At 40.7% G+C, this 19,737-nt stretch overlaps 1 protein-coding gene across 4 annotated transcripts in view; it reads left to right on the top strand.

Moving 5' to 3' along the window:
• TGFBR3 (transforming growth factor beta receptor 3) overlaps positions 1-19,737 on the top strand; it is a 235,195-nt gene that overhangs the window by 199,378 nt on the left and 16,080 nt on the right. For all 4 annotated transcript variants that reach the window (XM_027838021.1, XM_027838022.1, XM_027838020.1 and 1 more), the window contains 5 exons: positions 2,458-2,598; positions 2,775-2,933; positions 11,437-11,736; positions 13,405-13,522; positions 18,696-18,731. In XM_027838021.1, coding sequence (XP_027693822.1) covers positions 2,458-2,598; positions 2,775-2,933; positions 11,437-11,736; positions 13,405-13,522; positions 18,696-18,731 — 754 coding nt within the window. The remainder of the gene's footprint in view (positions 1-2,457; positions 2,599-2,774; positions 2,934-11,436; positions 11,737-13,404; positions 13,523-18,695; positions 18,732-19,737) is intronic.

Below are 19,737 nucleotides of genomic sequence, written 5' to 3' on the forward strand. Positions count from 1 at the left end.
TTGATCAATGCAGATCAGCATCTTCTTGGCAATTTAGTTACTTACGTCATTGAGAAGTTACAGTGACTTGCAAAGAGTCACATAGCTGCTGTGTGTAAGGGGCTGGCCTTGAACCCAGGTCCCTCTGGCTCTAAGGCCTGCTGTCTACCCATTCTGCCATCTGTAACAGCCTAGTTAATTTGTTTATTTAGGCTTTCCTCCAGGGACCCTGACTAACATGAAAAAGGGTTCTTTATTGCCTTCCCATGATATCGTCTTAATTAATATTTTGGTTCCTTGTTCATACCTCGTCTTATCTGTTAGCCCTCAGAGCTGCTGTAAAGATTTTGTATTAAAACGTGGTCCTGATCTAAGTGTGCAAAGTGGGAAATCATATTGTTGACTCAGATGACAGTTTGAAGGAGTTCTAGAGAACCTCCCTACGTGGACATGAGGAGAATGTGTTGAGTTATGGGCTGCTCATCGCCCAGCCAGCTGCCATGGACGCTTTCCATTCTGAGCTTGGCCTGGCCCAGTACTCACTCCTCTTAAGCACTCTTTAAAAGAGTCTGTTCTTGCTCAAAATGTGAAATTCTCATCTGCACCAAGACAGAGAAGTGGTAGATAAGAGATTAGCAAGAAAGAAGATACAGTTGGACAGTTGAAAAAGGGCTGAGAAGGAGAACAGGAAGGATATGGTTTTGGCTGCCATCTTACTGTAGTGGACCAGTCTCTTCCTCATCATCATCATTATCATTTTAGTGGCTAGTACCTATGATACCCTTTAAGGTTGGCGAGGCAGTTTCCAAATATCCCATTTGATCCTCACAACAACGTTGAGAGAGATGTGTTATTACTATCCTTGTTTGACATTTGAGGAATCTGGGCCCAGGGTCACATGGCTAGTATGGGTCTGAGACTGGAGTTAAACTCAGATGTTCTTGATGACTCTGGGTTCACTGCTATGGTACCTTTCAGAATAATGTGTGATGTTTAAAAAGTCCAAGAGACAGAATTTCTGGGTAATTAATCATTTTATTAATAATGCCAGCATTTTATTAATAAAAGAGGTCAGTGACACTCTTGGATGCCAAAGACCCCTCAAGTCAGGGGGCTCTTAGTTTATTTGCCATTGGAAGAGTGAGTGTTCTTTAGGGTGGCACCAATTAATGAAAGAATGAATATTACAATGAGAAGTGGAAATGAAGGTTATATGAATGAAGGTTTCCTCCTTTGATTTCATTTTGTAGACCACTCCAATTAGGGGCTGAGAGAGTGGCATCATGTCGCTCTTGGACAAAGAGATTATCTCTACACCCAGACCACCCCCAGCTTTGGACATTATAGACAAAGGATCTACCTCCACTCAAACTTGCTTGAGTGGACCACAGTGGGCAAGGAATTCACCTTGGATAAGATGGTTTAGGTGGGGTAAATTTTTGGCAGAGGTCAGTAATGTCCTTCAAAAGGCTGGGCTTTGAACAAGGAAATAGGACAGGGAAAAAGCCTGGATCGCTCCCATAATTGGTTATTAATAATCATTTCTCTCAAATGTAATAATGATAACAGCCCAAACTTACATATCTCTTTGCCATATACAAAGAACTTTCTCCATAACAACACTTTGAGGTAGATAGTAGAATTATTATGTCTGTTTTACAGATGAGTAAATTGAGGCTCAAAGACATTCAAGTGACTAACCCAAAGTCATTTACTAAGAAGTTCTTGAGCTGGTATCTTCTCACATCTCCCTTTTCTATGCCCCAAAGCAGAGGACCACAAATATTTCATAGGATTCAGAACTAGAAGGGACCTTGGACCTCATTTAGTTCAACATTCTCATTTTATAGATGAGGAAATTGAGACCCAGAAAGGTGACATGATTTGCCCATAGTGAATAAATAGAAGAGACAAGATATGAGCCCAGGTCCTTCAACTCCAGTGCCACACTAAATATCATGCTGCCCTTTAAAAAAACATAAAACTATGGGAGAATGTATACAAGGAAGGAAGACTCCTTGTGTTTGCATATGGTGACATGTGTGATGAATTACTCTTTGTATGTATCTGTTTGTCCATTAAGTGACAATTTTTAGCTAAGTTTCTTGGTTGGTCCCTAGAGAGACTGTCCTTACAAATAAAGTTCAAGCTAGGGCCTTGGGCAAGCTTATTTCAATAGGTAAGGCCTGGGTGCTCTGCCATGGTCTCCTTGACTTGCACTTTTGAATTTTTATTTAAAAGAAAATTATTAAAGAAACTTAATGGTGTTCTACCATCAGCTAACCCTCCCTTAAAATGTCTCCTCTTAAAGACTTTGGTTTTCAATTTCATTTTGTAATTTAGATAAGTTTCTCCCAAGCATTAATCTATTACTACCATCAGAATTGTTCATATGGGGAACTCATGGTGTAGAAATGATGGTGGTTGGGGCCTTCTGCTGTGTTTTTTACTCATGCCTCATGCTTTCTTTCTGTATAGATTATAATGCAGGTATCGGCCCCCGGGGATAGCAGCGGCTGGCCCACTGACTACGAAGACCTAGAGTCAGGCAATAATGGCTTTCCAGGAGATGTAGATGAAGGAGATAGTTTCTTCATAAGCAGGCCTGAAATTATCGTGGTACGTATTTGGCTTGGGAGAATGGTTGGTGGGGAAGGATATTTCTGTGCCTTATGAGGGGAGTGGCAAAAAAATCATGTTTTACTTTAGTTGTCTGAGTTCGTAAAGCTGGCTGGGCATTCTTCATGCTTTGATGCAGTGTTGTGATTTATTGCTTTACCTCTGGCTTTTCCCAGTTTAATTGCAGCCTGAGACACACTGGTACTCCAGATGTATCCCATCAGCCCCAGGTCCAGAACATCACCTTCAACATGGAGCTGTATGATACAGACCTCTTCCTGGTGCCCGTCTCAGGCATCTTAGCAGTGGCAGAAAATGGGCACATTTATGTTGAGGTAAGAAAGCAAAGACTGGTATTGTACTTTGGGCATTGCCAGCCGAGTGTTTACCATGACACCTGGGAGCAGCAGCCTGCTTTTCAGTGAGGACAAGGGAATCCTTCTTATGTCCTCCTTGTGCCCAATCACAATGCCAAACACAGTGCTTAGCACAAGCCCAGCTCAATTAAATGCTTGCTGGTTTGGTTTAGACCAAAGTGTGGCCATTTGGGGAAATGGATTGAGCTAATTGGAGAGCACATTTTCTGGGAAGAATGACCGGCCCTCTTCGTGAAACTTTATGCCTGTTCTGCATTCTGTATTTTTGGAGTGCTAATCTGGATACAGAAGGTTAAAGGTTGTCATTACATAAATCTGTGTTTGAAAAAGAAGACGACTTGTCCATGAGGCAAGAGCATAACTAGTAGGCAGCTAATGTGAGCCAATGGTATTCTCAATCAGTCAATAAATATTTATTAAACACCTACTGTGTGCTAAGCATTGAGGATGCAAAGAAAGGCAAAAAAAAAAAATCAGTCCCTGCCCTCAAGGAGCTCACAGTCTGATAGGGCAGACAACATGCAAACAACTATGTACAGACAAGGTATATACAGGATAAATTGGAGATAACCAACAGAGAGAATGCACTAGAATTAAGGGGGATCAGGAAAGACTTCCTGTAGAAGGTGGGATATTATCTGGGACTTGAAGGAAGCTGGGAGGGTGAGATGAGGAGGGAGGGCATTCCAGGAAGGGGGGATGCCTGGAGACTGGAGATGGAGCAGGGTGGTCAATGTCACTGGATAGCAGAGTGGGTAGGGGGGCGTGTGGGGAGGGGGTGAAGTATCTAAGGTGTAAGAGAACAAAGAAGGTTGTGGGCGGGGCAGGTTATCAAGAGCTGTGAACAAAAGTAGCGTTTTCTATGTAATCCTGGAGAGGATAGGGAGCCAGTGGAGTTTATAGAGTGAAATGGTCCGACTGGCGCTTTGGTCACTGAATGGAGGGTGGACTGGAATGGGGAGAGACTTGAGGCAGGGAGCCTAACCTTCAGGTTGCTGGAATAGCTCAGGCATGAGATGATAAAGGCCTGCATCAAGATGGTGACAAGCCTTGGCAACAGAATGGATGTGGGAGGTAAGAGAGGGTGAGGGGCCAAGGATGACACCTAGGTTTTAAGCCTGGGTGATTGGGAAGATCGTGTTGCCCTTTTCATGGAAGTTTGAAAAGGGGGAAGTTGGGGGGGGGTGATTTATCAGTTCAGTTTTAGACATGTTGAATTTAAGATATCTACTGGACATCCAATAGCCAGTTGGAGATGCAAATCTCTAGGTTAGCAGAGAGGTCAAGGCTGGATAGCCAGAATCATTAGCATAGGGAGGATAATTGAATCCATGGGAGCTGAAGAGATCCCCAAGCAATAGTATAGAAGGAGAAGAGGAGGGCCCAAGAAGATCTCCCAGGATGGGGGAGGTGATGGTAGATTCCACCCCTCCAAAAAAAAACTAATGGAGAACATGGATGAGTTGTGCAGTTGAAAATGGATGGAGTGGTCATTCATCATAAACATTTATAAAGCACCTGTTATATGCCAGGCACTGTACTAAGTGCCGGGGATACACAAAGTGACAAAAAGATAGTTCCTTCTGTCAAGGAGCTCGTAATCTAATGGTAGGCTGCCCTTCATTCAAGGTCTTCAATTCAAGACTGAACACTTATTGGGCATGTTATAGTGGGGATCTTATCAGACTAGGTGCTTTAGTTGTAAGTCAAATAGACTTAAGTCCAAATCCTAATACTGCTGTGTGACCATGTGCAAATCACTTAATTTTTCTGTGCCTCTGCCCCCTTATCTCTAAAATGGGTCTAACAGTGCCTGTTGTATTTACCTCCCTAGGCACTTATAAAATTCAGATGTAATAGTGTATGATTGCTTTGCCAACTTTAAAGTGCTACATAAATGTGAGTTATTATTTCTATCATTTTATAACATGGGTGATCAGGGGTGGTTTGCTAAGCTATAATACTTTCCATAGAGCCAAACAAGACACATGTACACTTGCCATTTGCTAAAGGATTTATCACTTCCTGAGATATGCCCCAGTCCAGCAAATTAGGGCTTTCCCAATCACTCATGCCATGAATAGAAACTTAGTTTTTTTTTTACTTCCAAGATGATCATTTTATTAGGTGAGTGACTATTAAACTTGATTTTTAAAATTTTAATTTAATTGTTTTCAGTGACCAAATATTTATTTAGTAAATTTACAAGCATTTATTAAGTACCTGCTGTGTTCCAGGTACTGTGCTAGGGTCTGGAGTTGTAAAGGATGACAAAATAGTCTCTGATCTCAAAGACTTCATAGTATAATGGAAGAGACAGTGATGTACAAACATAAATAATAGATTGGAGATCATTTCAGAGGAAAGGTACTAAAATTAAGTGGGGACTGGGAAAGACTTCTTGCAGAGGGTGGGACTGTAGCTGAGACCATAGGGTGGAGAAGGGGGACAGAGTTCCCTCCATTGGGTCAGGGATGGGGAGTGGGGAGAACAAATATGCATTGTCTAGAGAAATAAATTTCTGCATTGACCATGTCCAGAAAAAACATCTCATTGTGAAGTTTGATTTCCCACACAATGCTTGGCTCGGTTGACCCAGATCATACATGGCCCTGATTCTCTGGAATTGTCCTACATACCACCTAAACAAGCCGCAGACAGAGCGACCAAAGCCCATATCCGAATTGATTTTCTGAAAATGAAGCAAAACTTTCTTTCTTCTGCAAGACATCATGTTTCTGTTTGCCTCTGGGAAAGATGGGGCTTTTTCAGAACTGAGCGATCTCTGGTACAATCAGGCACAATATATTATCTGCGTTCCTAATTAGAGAAGCCATCAGCTGACAATTCACAGCTCCCTGTGTTGTACAACCAGCTGGTGTCTCACGGCATCGTGGTGAGCAGGTTGAAACGGGATGCTTCCATAAATCACAAATGACTTCGGCCCACATATTTCTGGTTTAGGAACACAAACAACTTTCCCATTTGGATCAGGACTTCCACTTTGCCTCAGACTCTGGGATGGGGCCCATTGGCATTCAGCTCTGTCTGCTTCTGTGGTCCAGACGTTGTGACTTTTGGATTACCTGTCCTGATAGGAGCCTCTGTTCTTTAGGTGGACCTCTCCTTTCTGCCCTATGGAAAATGTGCCAGCTTCTTGGTAATGCTCCCCATTGCCATTGCCCCCCCCCCCAGATCTCCATGTATCTCTTGTTTTGGCAGTCATCCACATGTGTGCAGTGGTTAATGACTCCCAGATGTTTCACCAGCCCCCAGGGCTCTTGTCCAGGTGTCATCTTTATCAAATCTGTTCCTCCAAGAGTTTTGCTTGTTTCTTTCCTAGTCATCGGCACGGTCTTCCTTGTGTGTCCCACTCAGGGACATTCCCCCCTCCTTTGAATATCTCTTGTGTTCCCCTCACTTGATCTGCTATAGCTGTCTTCCTCTGTTTTTTAGTGGAAGGTCGACCCACTCCTGTTTGTCATTTTTTTTACCCTTTTAAAGATCATCTCTGATTTTATAGTTTCAAAATGTCCCTTGGGATTTGTAGAGATGACACTCTGTTGGTAACTTTAATGCTGAAAAAGAAATGAGCAAGGACTCCTAGTCATTATTTTGTTGTAATCAAGGAGATTTGGGAAAGTAGTTTGCAGATGTTTTTTAACGTGTTATTTTAAAGGACCAAAATATGAGAGAGGCATAATTTTTATTTTAAAAGTAGTCATTTCAGGATATATCCCTCCCTCCCTACTATTCCCTAACTTCAGTAAACCATTACTTGTAACATCCCTTCCCATAAAAGAGCAGCTAAGCAGAATGAACTACCCCAGTGACTTTTTGCGTAAGGTATTCTACCTTCCGCAAACATACCTACTTACCTACCCAAGTAAAGGTGAATGTTCTCAGTATCAAGGATCCCCCTCTCCCTTTTAAAAAAGTGAACAAAAGTAAACCAAGTCACACCTTTGTCAACTGGAGTTCTTACCCCAGGATCTGGGAAGGATTAGAAATGTATTTTGATGAACATTTTTTAAAAAAATGATTTCTTTTGTAATTCTTGGTATTTTATTTTTATCAAATAAATTATACAGAGGAAGGTTTCTAAGTTTTACCAGACAGCTGAAATAAGTCCATGACACCAGAAGGGAAGGAGGAATAAGGGAAAAAGATAAGCATGTATTAAGTGCTAGGTGCTTTATATATATTATCTCATTTGTTCCTTACAACAGTCCTCTGAGTTAGATACTATTAATATATTTTTATAGTTGAGGAAACTGAGGCAGGCAAGTGAAATTACTTGCCCAGGGTCACAAAGCTAGGAGGTTATCTGAGGCAGGATTTGAACCCAGGTCTTCCTGACTCCAGGCTCTACCCATGATGCCACCTAGCTGCTGCCTCTTAAGACCCCCTGTTTATAGAGTAGAGATACCCCATTCAGCTAGAACAGTCTTGTGCCTTGAAGTTAACTGTCCTCCTGAGAGGTGTTTTTTTAAAAAATTATATCTAAATCATTTAGGAACGTTATCTTGAACTTTGGTGTTTCCTTCCCACACTCTCCTCTTGAGGCCTACCATTTGTATTCTGGGCATAATCACAATCTTATATTTTAAAAATAAAAACCTAGCCTAAGTTAAACATGACCGTTAAACCACTGATTTGATACAAATCTTAATTCCACAGAAAGCAGAACAATGAGCAAGTGTCTGTAAATAGGTTTCATTTTGTCTTTGCCCCTAGCATCCAAGTGTTGTTTAATACGTATTTGGTGAATGAATAAATGAATAAATAGAAGGAAACTCTTCCTAATAATCAGAATCGTCCATTAGGGCAGTGGGATGCCTCCAGAGGTCATGAACTCCCTTTCCATGCCTAGAGGTCTTCAGGAAGAAGGTAGATGACCCCTTGTTGGGGATAAAAATAATAATGGCTTACTTCTATGCAGCATTTTCAGTTTTGCAAAGGTAATATACTTTATCACATATGAAAATGTGAGCTTCTTGAGAGAAGAAACTGTCTTGCTTTTCCATTATTATCTTCAGTGTTTAGTACAGTACCTGGACCACAGTAAGTGCTTATCACTAGAAAGACCAAATGTGTCAACTGACAAGGAAATATATTCAATAATCAATATTTTCTTTCTCCTAGCTGTGTAAATGCACTTTAAATATAAATAATTACAAGCAGGTATTGTTGCTTTATTTGAAATAAAAATGGTGTCCCACTATCCCTATTTTCTTTGTCTTCTTTATAAAAATAATTCATGGTGTCAGTTGGTACAGTTTGGTTCCTTTAACCAATTCTCAAATTTCAGTCCTTTTTAAGGGCTTTTATTTTATGCGGCCCCCATTTCTGCGAAGAAAGATTTTTCTCATTTTGTTCTTTGGGGATAAGCTCAATCATTATATAGTATTCTGCTACACATTTTTAAAAACTTGGCTTATGCACATGTTCAAAGTTCCTCTTTAAAAGTAAGATATTTTAATAGCATGTTAAAAACCCTATTGTGTTCATGATACAAAGATTTTTAATTTTGTTTTCTGGAAAGGGAAAATCTGCTGAGTTCAAAACACCTTTCTCATAGTTTTTGGTCTTTGTTTGTGTCTTCCAGAATAGAAAAATCTACTGAATTTAGGATATTTTTCATAGTTTTTTGTTTCTCTCTTATAGAATATAAAAATCTTTTGAGTTTAGGACAGCTTTCTTATATTTTTTCCCCAGAAAAGAATAAATTTAATCTAGCATCTAGGAAATGAAATACTTTCTCTTGGAAAGATTAATTCATAATGTTGTTCTCAATCTTGCAGAGTTAAACCCTGAGATTGAGAGACATAGCAAAGATTTTTAAGTTTAAAAAAAAGAAGCCATTTTTTAGAAAGGTGACTTAGTAGAAAAAAAATTTCAGTTTGTAAGCCCCATCCTCCAGCAAAACAAAACAAAAACAGTCAGTGTCAAACTTTGGTAAATTGAGATAACCCATTCTGTCAGAATCATTCGGAGGCTTGAAGTTAACTGTATGGGAGTACTTCACTCCCAGAGACAGTCTGGAGTAGGACAGACTGTCCTAGAGAGGAGAGTTGAGTCACATCTTGTCTCTTGCCAAAGTTCTGAATCCCCAATGGAGAGCATTGGGCAATACATAAAAATTCACTTTATCCCTAAATACCCAGTTTTACATTAATCCTTAATTTAGTTGAGAGTGCCACCAGAAAGAAAGTGCCTGTATGCCCAAACCCCACCTCACCACCAAAGGAGGCATCCCAGAGTATGAGGTAGGGTTTTCTCAATGGAATATCTACTAGAGTCCAAATTCAGAACTGAATTTGAGGGAAATCAGGTTTGAATTTTGTTTACCTTTGGCCCAACACAACCTTATGCTTCAAAAGAAGGGATACATCATAGGATCTGACCTTAGCCTAGAACAATTTTTTAAAAGAAGGAAGTGTAAATAAGTTGGAAACATTTTCAGATAAGATTTTCCCTTAAAATACCTCCCCCCACCCCAAGGCTTTAAGAATGAAGCTTACTTGACAAAGCTTGTATTGGACCAGAAAACAATTTGGGACATTTGGCCAAACCAAGGGCTATGCCAGGTTGAGTCACCCATTATATTACATCCCTTGCAAAGGGAGCTTGGGCCTGCCCCTTGAGAAAGGTACCAGTCTTGCCACCAGAAAGATAGCTGCCCTGCTAATACTAACTTCCCACAACTCCTAAACCCAGCTTACCCTATGTTAAATAAACTCTGAACTTTTTGCTCTTCTCTTTGGAGAACCTTTTTAAAAGGAGCAGTTGCTTTGTAGGACCATTATTATAAAGCCTGGGAGCTCATTTTTCCTCTAGGAAAATTAATTTTTTGTGACTTGTGTCTTTTGTTCATATTTCCAATGGAGTGGTGAAGGTGTTGAAGATTCTAATTGTGAAACATTCAACTTCTCTCTAGTCTAGAGCATATGGGTCCATCTTTAGTATCACTGCTATTACTGGTGGCTGTTATTTTGTTCTCATCTTTTTTGATAGGATTCAGATAGAAATGACTTGAGGACAAGTAGTTATACTGGTATCAAGCTTTTATATTTAATATTCTGTGGATTATTGCATAGTTAGATAGATTGATTGCTTTTTATAATTCATTAAGAGTATTGGAATACAAACTCATTTTCTGAGGGTTCACTCAAAATGTCTTTAGGTCAACTCCCATGAAACTCAGGATAACGTACTTTGTCCTGTTCAGTCCACCAATCAGTAAACATTTATTAAGTGCCTACCACATGCCAGGCACCATGCTAAGCACAAAGATACAAAAAGAGGCAAAAGACAGTCCCTGCCCTCTTGTTCTTCTATGGTTTTAATTTCTTCTGCTTGGTCCTTGTATTTTGACAGCTTTCTATTCCATGTGGTTTGGAGATTATTATAAATATTTAGTGTGGTGACATTGTTGGAAATGTATTTTTATATATCATGGTGATACCTGGGCACTTACAGACAATAGTTCTTCCTCTGAGTATTCAGATCCCAGTGTGATTTATTATTTGCTGAATTCTCAAGAATATTTTAGTCTTTGTCCATATTTGGGGTTTGTTAACTATTGGTTTATTAAGAGCAGGCTTCTGGTGTATCGAATTCTAGCCACCTAACTGTGGCTAACCTTAATCTTAATATTGTTGAGATTGTTCTTAATAGTGATGATAATAATAGTAATAGGAGCATAGATAGGGATTGAACCAGTGATTTCATTGGCATGGGGAACTCCCAGATAAGGAGATGACCTCTACTAAAGCAGGTCAGCACTTTGGTGCAACTTGTAGTCTTAAAGAGGGTTGCCCAGAGCATTGAGAAAGGTTCAGTGACTTGCCCAGGGTCACTTAGTATGTGTCCCTGGCAGGACTTGAAACCAAGGTCTTCTTGTCTTTGAGGCCGGCTTTTTCTCCACGATGCTCTGCTGGCTCTATTATTAATAATTACAGCTAACAGTTATGTAGCACTTAAAAGTTTGCAAAGCACTTTGTACCTCTCATTTGATTGTCACGACTGCCCTCTGAGCTAAGTAAGTGCTCTGATTACCATTTTATAGGCAAGGAAACTGAGACTCAAAGACTTGCCCAAGGTCACATAACTAGTGATTGTTTGATGTTTGTATTTATTTTTAATTTGGTGGAGAATTCATCTGGAGAGGAAGTCATTACACGCAACAGAAACGGGCACTTCAGACAATGTGCTTGGGTTCCATAGCGGACCTGAGTTCTAGGCGGTTAAGTTTAACTTGTGTTGGAATCTCCTAGGCTGATATATGCACAAAACCGCTAGTTTAAACTCCAGCTCAAATAAAAACCACCTCCCTAACTTTGAAATGCTGCTTCTCCAGGCTGCCATGTTTGTCTGAAGCATGGCTGAAAGGCCGTGCCAACCCATCATGATTTTGGCTCGTTCTTCAGTTTATCTTCCTTGTGTTGTTGTTGTGTAGGTCTCTGTTACCAAGGCCGACCAAGACGTGGGATTTGCCATCCAAACGTGCTTTATCTCTCCGTACTCCAATTCTGACAGGATGTCTGATTACGCTATCATAGAGAACATTTGTCCTAAAGATGAATCTGTGAGATTCTATTCGCCCCAGAAGGCACATTTCTCTCGACTCCACACACAGATGGACAAAAAGAGATTTAGCTTCATGCTCAAACCTGTTTTTAACACTTCACTGCTTTTCCTACAATGTGAACTCACCTTGTGCACAAAGAAAGAAGAAGAAACGCACAGATTGCCAAAGGTTAGTAGTTCATTAGCTCCCTTGAACTTTTAAATTTCTACTTTTTAGAAAAATAAGGCAGTGACCTTCAGAATAATAACAAGTTATGGCAGATTTCAGTGTTCAGTTCTAGGACAGCCAAAAATAGAGTAATAAAGTAAATATAATATCAGTGACCTGTGAGTTTTGTGGAAACTTATGGAATAAATCTTAACAATATGATTTTTTTCCACTCATGTTATTAAAAAGTACATTAGATGTGATAAATTAGGATTATTTTCCATGGAGGGAGTGGTCTGGCTTTATCTCTGCTATTCAGATCGTGTGGAGAGCCAGAACTACAAATAGACTGAAGAACAAGTTAGTGCAAGCATTTCTTTTTCCATACCCCTCAAGGATTTGATTTGCAATTGTTTTTGACCTTCTCTGTGTGGATTATAAGGCTGGTTTTAGTGAAGCTTCCAAGGGAAGTTAGTAGATATTTTAATTTCACATGGTGACTTCTCAGGCTGGGTTGATTTCAGTTGATATACCGAACTGTTATAATGGTGGACCAGAAGTCTTGACCATATGACATTACTGGTTGTGTGAAACTGTTGCCAAACCAAAGGTTAATTAGGGTATTTAATCATATCAGCCTTGTGTGCCTACGACGCACACTCTTTTAAAAAAATGTTTACATAAGCATGTCATTTCCCAGTACCATCTCTCTCCTTGTCATCTTTGTAACAAAGAAGTTTGGTTAAACAAAACATACTAACCTTGTCTGAGAGCGCAGGCTTTATTCCCTGCTCATAGTTCATCACCTCCCTATGGAGAAAAGGGAAGTACATTTTATTGTCAGTTCCCTGAAATCAAGATTGGTCATTACACTGATTGAATCGTAGATCTGGAGATGGAAGGAACCACCAAACTTTCCATTAAACAGTTAAGGAAATGGAAACCAAGAAATGTTAAATAACTTGTCTAAGGTCACACAGGTATAGGATCATAAAACCGACAGCTTAGAATTAGAAGGGACCATGAAGGCCATCAAATCCATTTTTACAGATGAAGAAACTGAGGCACAAAGGGGTTAATTGATTTGCCCCAAGCCACTCAGCAAATAAGTGTCTGAGATGGGTTTTGAACCATTCCTTGTTACAAAGAATAGAAAAGAAAAAGAGACTGTCCCTCAAACTAACTAACACTGAGCTGACAATATAGGTACTCAGTATTCTGCATCCATAGCCCCCACCTCTTTAATAAAAGGAGAGGAGCTGAATTATTAATCCTTCTGACTCAATAGATGGAAACAAGTTCATGTGTACATTCCTGCATCCCATGTGAACAAAGCCTTCATTTCTCATCAATCTGCTGAATAGGAAGCACCAGTTCTCTGGTTTGTCTAGAGAAGCCTTCTCTCAACCCGTCAGCGACACTGAAGCCTCCAGTCATTAGGGGAAAACACAAGCTGTCCTATGGTGTTTGCTTTTTGAAATGCAGCTGAGAATACATTTCCTCCGCCAGTAAATTTTGCAGCTTGTAGAAAGTTTGGTCTGATAAATGCCTCCATCTCCTGTTTCTCTTCAGTAAACAACGCTGAGGCGCTCTGATAATGAGGTAGCCACACAGCTGTGCTGGCAGAGGCAGAGGAGGTTTGGTTCTGAGAGAATCCCTGCTTTTGACCTCTATCCTTCTTTTCCACAGTGCATACCTCCTGATGAAGCCTGTACCTCTTTGGATGCGAACATGATCTGGGCCATGATGCAGAATAAAAAAACGTTCACCAAACCCCTGGTTGTCATCTATGGGGATAAAAACGAAGGTATGCCTTGATGCCTTCTGTAGCAACAGAGAGCACCACCTTGTGCTGTATATCAAAGATAACTTCAAGAGATCAATGAGGATGCTTTCTTTTTCTTTCTTCTTTTTTTCTTTCTTTCCTTCTTTCCTTTCTCTCCTTCTTTCATTTCTTTTCTTCCTTTTTTCTTTTTCCTTCCTTCCCTCCCTCCTTCTTTCCTTTCTCTTTCTCTCCTTCTTTCTCTTTCTCTTTTTTCTTCGTTCCTTCCTTTCTTTCTCTCTTTCTCTTTCTTTCATTATTTGTTGCAAGATAATGCCTTCTAATGAATGGAGGAGACCGCCCTTGTGGTCAAGAAGGCCTTGGTTTAAGTGCTTCTTCTGACACATACTAGCTTTGCAGTCTCAGGCCATTTATTCAACATCGCAGTTGCCGCAGTCAGCTTTTTAAGACTAAATGTTACAGAGGAGTTGGCAGTCCGCATCTGTAGAGGGAGTTTCCTTACTGGGAGTCCCTGACACTGATGAAATCTTGGGTTTGCTTGCCCTCTTAAAAAATTGTAAATAGCATTGATATAGTGCTTTAAGGTTTGCAAAATGCTTGACAAAGTATTACCTCATTTGATTTCACAACAATCCTGGGAGATAGGTGCTCTTATTAGCTCCGTTTTACAGATGGAGAGACTCAGACAGATAGAAGTCAGATGACTTGCCCAGGATCTTGCAGTTGATAGGTGCCTGTGGGAGGATTTGAACTCAGGTCTTCCTGACTTGAGCTCTAGCACTTTATCCGCTGAGCCATCTAGCTGCCTATTTAAAAAAAATGTGTTTTTCAGTTTTATTGATTCCTTTTGTTTTTACACAACAGTCATTTCCAGATGTGCATTTTTAAACTGCAGTGTTAAGCCTCCCTGTTAACAAAAAGTTTCAAGTGAAACCAATTCATGGGATCATAGATTTAGAGCTCGGAGGGTTGTTAGTGGTCATCTAACCCTTTCTTTTTACAGAGAAGGAAAACAAGCCCCAGAGCAGGGAAATGATTTGCTTACAGTCAGACAGATAGTAAATGAATGGCAGAGCTGGGATTGAAATCCAGGTCCTCCAGCTTGGAATCTTAGACCCTTTCCACTGGGCCACACTTCCTCTGCATTCCGCAGCTGGTATCCCTCCCACATCTCTACAGGAAGAGGGATGTGTGTTTTATTATCTACCAAAACTGGCCACTGGATGCTGGTCAGTTTGACAAAAAGTTTCTTTATTTCCCCATTGCTTAATGTTCCCTTGTTGCATTTAAGTTAATTTATTTAAGCATTTGATACAGAAACATTTTTTTCTGGAATAAATCTTTTGCATAAAGCATGGCATGCATCTGTATGCAAAATGTGCTCTCTCTCATTCTTTCACTCTCTCCTCCCTGTCCTTCTATTTTCCTTCCTCCCTCCTTTCCTCTCTCTCTCCCTCCTTTCCTACATCTCCCCTCTCTCTCTACTTCCATCCCCCTTCCCCCTTCGTCTTCTACTTTTTTTCTCTCTGTTTTGGTTTCCTTTCTCTCTCTCCCTCCCTCCCTCCCCTCCTACTTTACCTTCTCTCTCTCTCTGTCTCTCTCCCTTTCTCTCTCTGTCTCTCTCTCTCTCTCTCTCTCTCTCTCTCTCTCTCTCTCTCTCTCTATCTCTGTCTGTCTTTCTTTCCATGCACACGCACACACACACACACACACACACACACACACACACACACACACACACACACACACACACACACAGGCCCATGTGCCTATTAGAAGCAGCCCTATCTAGTGAAATTAGAATGGAAAGTTAGTTGGTCCTAATTTCATAATTAACTTCATGGAAAGCCTGAGATTTACACATCTGTTTCTGTGGTTTTTGGGCAGGGTAGTTCATCATTTAGAACAAACAGCCATGGAATGTAGTGGCAACAGCCCTAGACTGGGGGGGGCAAGGGACACCAAGGTAGTTGTGGGATCTTACAGCAGTCACTTCAGTTCTCAAGGCCTTCCTGTCCTGGAAATGAAGCATTGAATAAGGGGCCGATCTTTAAGGCCCCTTCTCCACTCTGGCGGTCCATGATTCTGGATGTTGTCAGTATCCATCTTCTTCTTCCGCCAGTGAAGCCATCCAACCTAGGTTGGTGCTTGAGACACAAAGCAGTTAAATGACTTGCCCAGGGTCACACATCTAGTGCCATTGGTCGAATCTTAATCCAGGTCTTCCCAATTCTAGGCTCTGTACACCATACTGCCTTGATGTGATTCTATTCATATTAATGAAATGAGCCCAAGTTAATTTAGGGCTAGTCATGCAGCAGACCTAGAGTCAGTTATGAAATGCACAGAGTTGACATTTCTCTGTTCCTTCACAAGGTAAAGGTTTTTATTAGCTAATTTCCAACCATTTGAAGCAACAGTTGTGATCATAAAGGTTCCTTCTATGAATGAGTTTTGTGTGTGATTTCATTGTTAAAGGGGATGCCTGAGAAAGAAACCCTCTCTACCCACACAAAACTGTATGTACCCTGTAATTTATAATCTTGGAGAATTGCCTGGGGCCCTGAGACATTAGATGACCAAGGTCACCCAGCCAATGTTGGGTCAGAGGTGGGTCTTAGAGCCCCAGCTTCCTGACTCGAAGGCCAACCTTTTATCCATTCACTAGGCTTCCCTCTTAACTGGATTAGCCCATTTATAATCTAAGTTTTCAATTAGAGCAAGAAGAAATAAGAAGCAGTTGTATTACCAAGTGTCCCAGAAACTGGGCAACAGCTGGCGATCCCACGAGGTTTAACAATGGCTCCCACTTCCTCTTAATCCATCTGCTGCCATTACCTATTTTGGAGGATGTATTCCTGCTGGTAATGGGTCAGCAGTGCGCTCTTTCCCATTCCAGACAATTAGGCATTAATAATGTAACTGTATTACTTCCAGTAATTCATTCTGCTTTCAAGTCAAGTGGTTTGATTTTCCTTTCTAATCTCTCCTCCACAGTGACTTCAAATCATTCAGACTTAGGACAATTAACCTGAAATTTTAGCGTTTCTTTTGTTTGTTTTTTTGTTTTTGTTTTTTGTTGTTCTTTATAAAAGTGGTCAAATGGGAAGACTTTAATCCCCAGTAAAACAATTTAATGAGGTTTGCTAATTAAGAGGCTACTGGATGGGATGGGGGAAGAGTTCAGAGTTTGGATTGCCACACCAGTTGAGTGGATTTAACTGGAAGATGGGTAGAACTGTATTTAAAAGTACTGTTCTAACCAGCGCCCTAGAGGAAAACAAACATTCTTTGTACGTTTTTCGACGCTTTTTGTTTTTCTCAATCACCGTCATGTTTCAGATTTTCTCCTTTTTGGAGTCCATAAAATCATTGATCTATAACTGGAAGAAACCCAGAAGAAACTAGGCTAGCTGGTCTAATGCCTTCATTTTACAGATGAGTAAACTGAGAGTCTGGGAGGTTAGCGGCCTTGCCCTTGCAAGATAGATAACGTTGGAGACAGGATTTGACCGTGATCTTACTTTCTGGAGACAGCGCTCTTTCCACTGTACTGTCTACTTCTTACTGACAGAAAGCACAAAACTCACCCAGATATGAGTGTGAAGAAGAAAAAGACAAATATACATGTCGTAAGATTGTTTGAGTGAGAGGAGCAAGGTCATTTATTCACAGGATAAAATATTTCAAGCTAAAAGGAACCTTAGAGGTCAACGAGCCCAGCTCCTTCATTTCTCAAAGCTCAGTTTTATTATTTTATTTTCGGTTCTGAATTTTCTCTCTTCCCCCTCCCCTCTCCCACCCAATGAGAAGACAAGATAAACAAGATTTCTTAGAAATATGTGTAGTCATTCAAAACAGATCCCCTCATTAGCCAGGTACAAAAATAGAATGAAAGAAGGAAGAAATGAAAATGTGCTTCTTTCTGCACTCCATCGGCTCACTGTCTTGAGGTGAACAGCATGTTTCATCACAGGGCTAGATGCTAAGGGGAGTACCAAGATAAGACTGTGATCCTTGCTGAAAGGCTCCCACCCACAAATAATCCTGAGAGAAATGATTGGCTAGGGCCATGGAGGCCTTAACTCAGATTGACTTAAAGCCAACTGGGTTGATTACACAATCACTGTATCCCTACAAAATTATGTATAGGATTTGGTAAATGGAATCATATCTTGCCAGACTGGGAGACTGCCTTGTCCAACCTGTGCTAAACCAGAATTACCCTATGGCATACCTGGAAAGCGGACATCTGGTCATTCCCAAAAGACCTCCAGGTCCAGCTTCTGGACAGCTCCAACATTATGCCCACCCCAGTTTTTCCTGAGGTCAAGCCTGAATCTACCTTTGTGCCCACATTGCCGCTCCAGAGGGTCAAACTGAATTAGTTTAATCCCCTAATCAAAGTTTTGTAAATGGAAACCTTTAGTAAAAACACTGGAGGACTTTGCTATTGAACAGAACTCTCCAGTGAATTCATTTGTAAAACTACCATCACACCTTAATTGATGTGTTTAGAGAAAATGTGAATTTCTGTGTATCTGGTTTTCTTTATGTAGGCCACACCTACGCTGTCTTATTAACAGTTTAGGCACCTATACAATGAGAGACCTCCTGATAGAATGTAAAGAGGGCCAGCCTTGGACTCTGGCAAATCACTTTGCCTCTGTCTGCTAGTTATATGATTTTTGGTCATATGAGACATTCCTTGGACCTCAGTTTCCTCATCTTGTAAATAGAGGATTGGATTAGATGGCCTCTGGGAAGCCTTTCAGTTCTGCGCCTGTGATCCTATTAGGATCCTGAGATTGTGGACAAGTCATCTAACACCTGAGTTCTCATAGATAATTCTCTCAAACTCCTGAGTTAGAAATAGGAAATACTGATCTGCATCCACGGAGGGAATTCACACACTAGGAGCCACCCACAAGGATGAAAGCAGAGCTCCAGACCAAAAAGAACAATGACAATAAAACCTCTAAACTCTCTAGGGTGAATTTCAGATCTGATGAGACCATTAAAGTGAAATTTCACAAACTGAGGCTATTGGAGAATTCTGCTGGTCTAAGCTGAAATGGCTGTTTTTTGTAATAACCTTGTATTATTAGCCTTTGGCTGAAATGTTGATGATGGCTTTGAATTTTGATAAGGGAACACCCTGTGATTAATGTTTCTTCTTCTTCTTTTTCTTACACAGAACCAACTATTGCCAATCCAGTCGGGAAATCGCCACGTAAGTTTTCATAAATCCTCATATTTCGAAATGACGCCCCTTGGGCTTTTCTCAGAGCATGCTGGTTGATAGAGGTTTGCCAGAGGTTGAGGTTTTGATAAGGGATTGCTGCTTTCATTCCTTCCCTCCCTTTTTCTCCTTCTCTTCCTCCTCCCCTTTCTTTTTCTTTCTTTCTTTTTCTTCCTTCCTTTCTTTCCTCCTTTCTTTCCTTCCTTCCTTCCTTCCTTCCTTTCTTTCCTTCCTTCCTTCCTTCCTTCCTTCATTCCTATCTATCTTTCTTTCTCCTTTGCCTTTTTCCTCCCCTCCCTTGTTTCCCTCTTGACTTCGGCCATTCTTTCTCCATACCCACACTAATATTGATATACAATCAATGGGAAGGAAACAGATGCTTTAATATGGGGAGGCAGATTCATTTGTTCTTCCCAAGTACTAAGGATTTTTTTTATTTAAACTCTGTCTTCCTAGACACCTCAATGACACCCTTGTGGTCTGAAAGAGTTCATGAACATTCATGAAAATATCTATGAAAAAAAAGTTATTTTCAGTGGAAATAAATTTGGGGCCCTCCTAGTGCAGTGCAAATAAGAGCTGACATTTATTTAGTGCTTTGAGGTTTGCAATGTGTTTGACAAATATTATCCCATTTGATCCTCACAACAACTCTGCAAGGTAGAAGCTATTATTATCCCCATTTTAGAGATGAGGAAACTGAGACTGAGGTGAAGTGGCTTGCCCAGGGTGTCTGAGGCTATCTTTGAACTCAAGTCTTCCTGACTTCAGGTCCAGTGTTCTATCTGCTGAACCACCTGGCTACCTAGGAAAGTCTTTAGATTGTGAGTCAAGAGACCTGGAGTCTTGTGTGAGGGAGGGCTGCAAATTTGACACCTCTGCTCTATAGACCATTAAACTCATGGATGGGAGTGTTTCCTCCCCTGGGTCCAGCTCAGACTTCATCCACTCTTCTCATCTTGTGTGGTCCTTGTCTGTGTCTTTCCACAAATCCTCC

This window comes from Vombatus ursinus, unplaced genomic scaffold (assembly GCF_900497805.2).
Source record: "Vombatus ursinus unplaced genomic scaffold, bare-nosed wombat genome assembly UNPS02014825.1, whole genome shotgun sequence".
NCBI lineage: Eukaryota > Metazoa > Chordata > Mammalia > Diprotodontia > Vombatidae > Vombatus > Vombatus ursinus.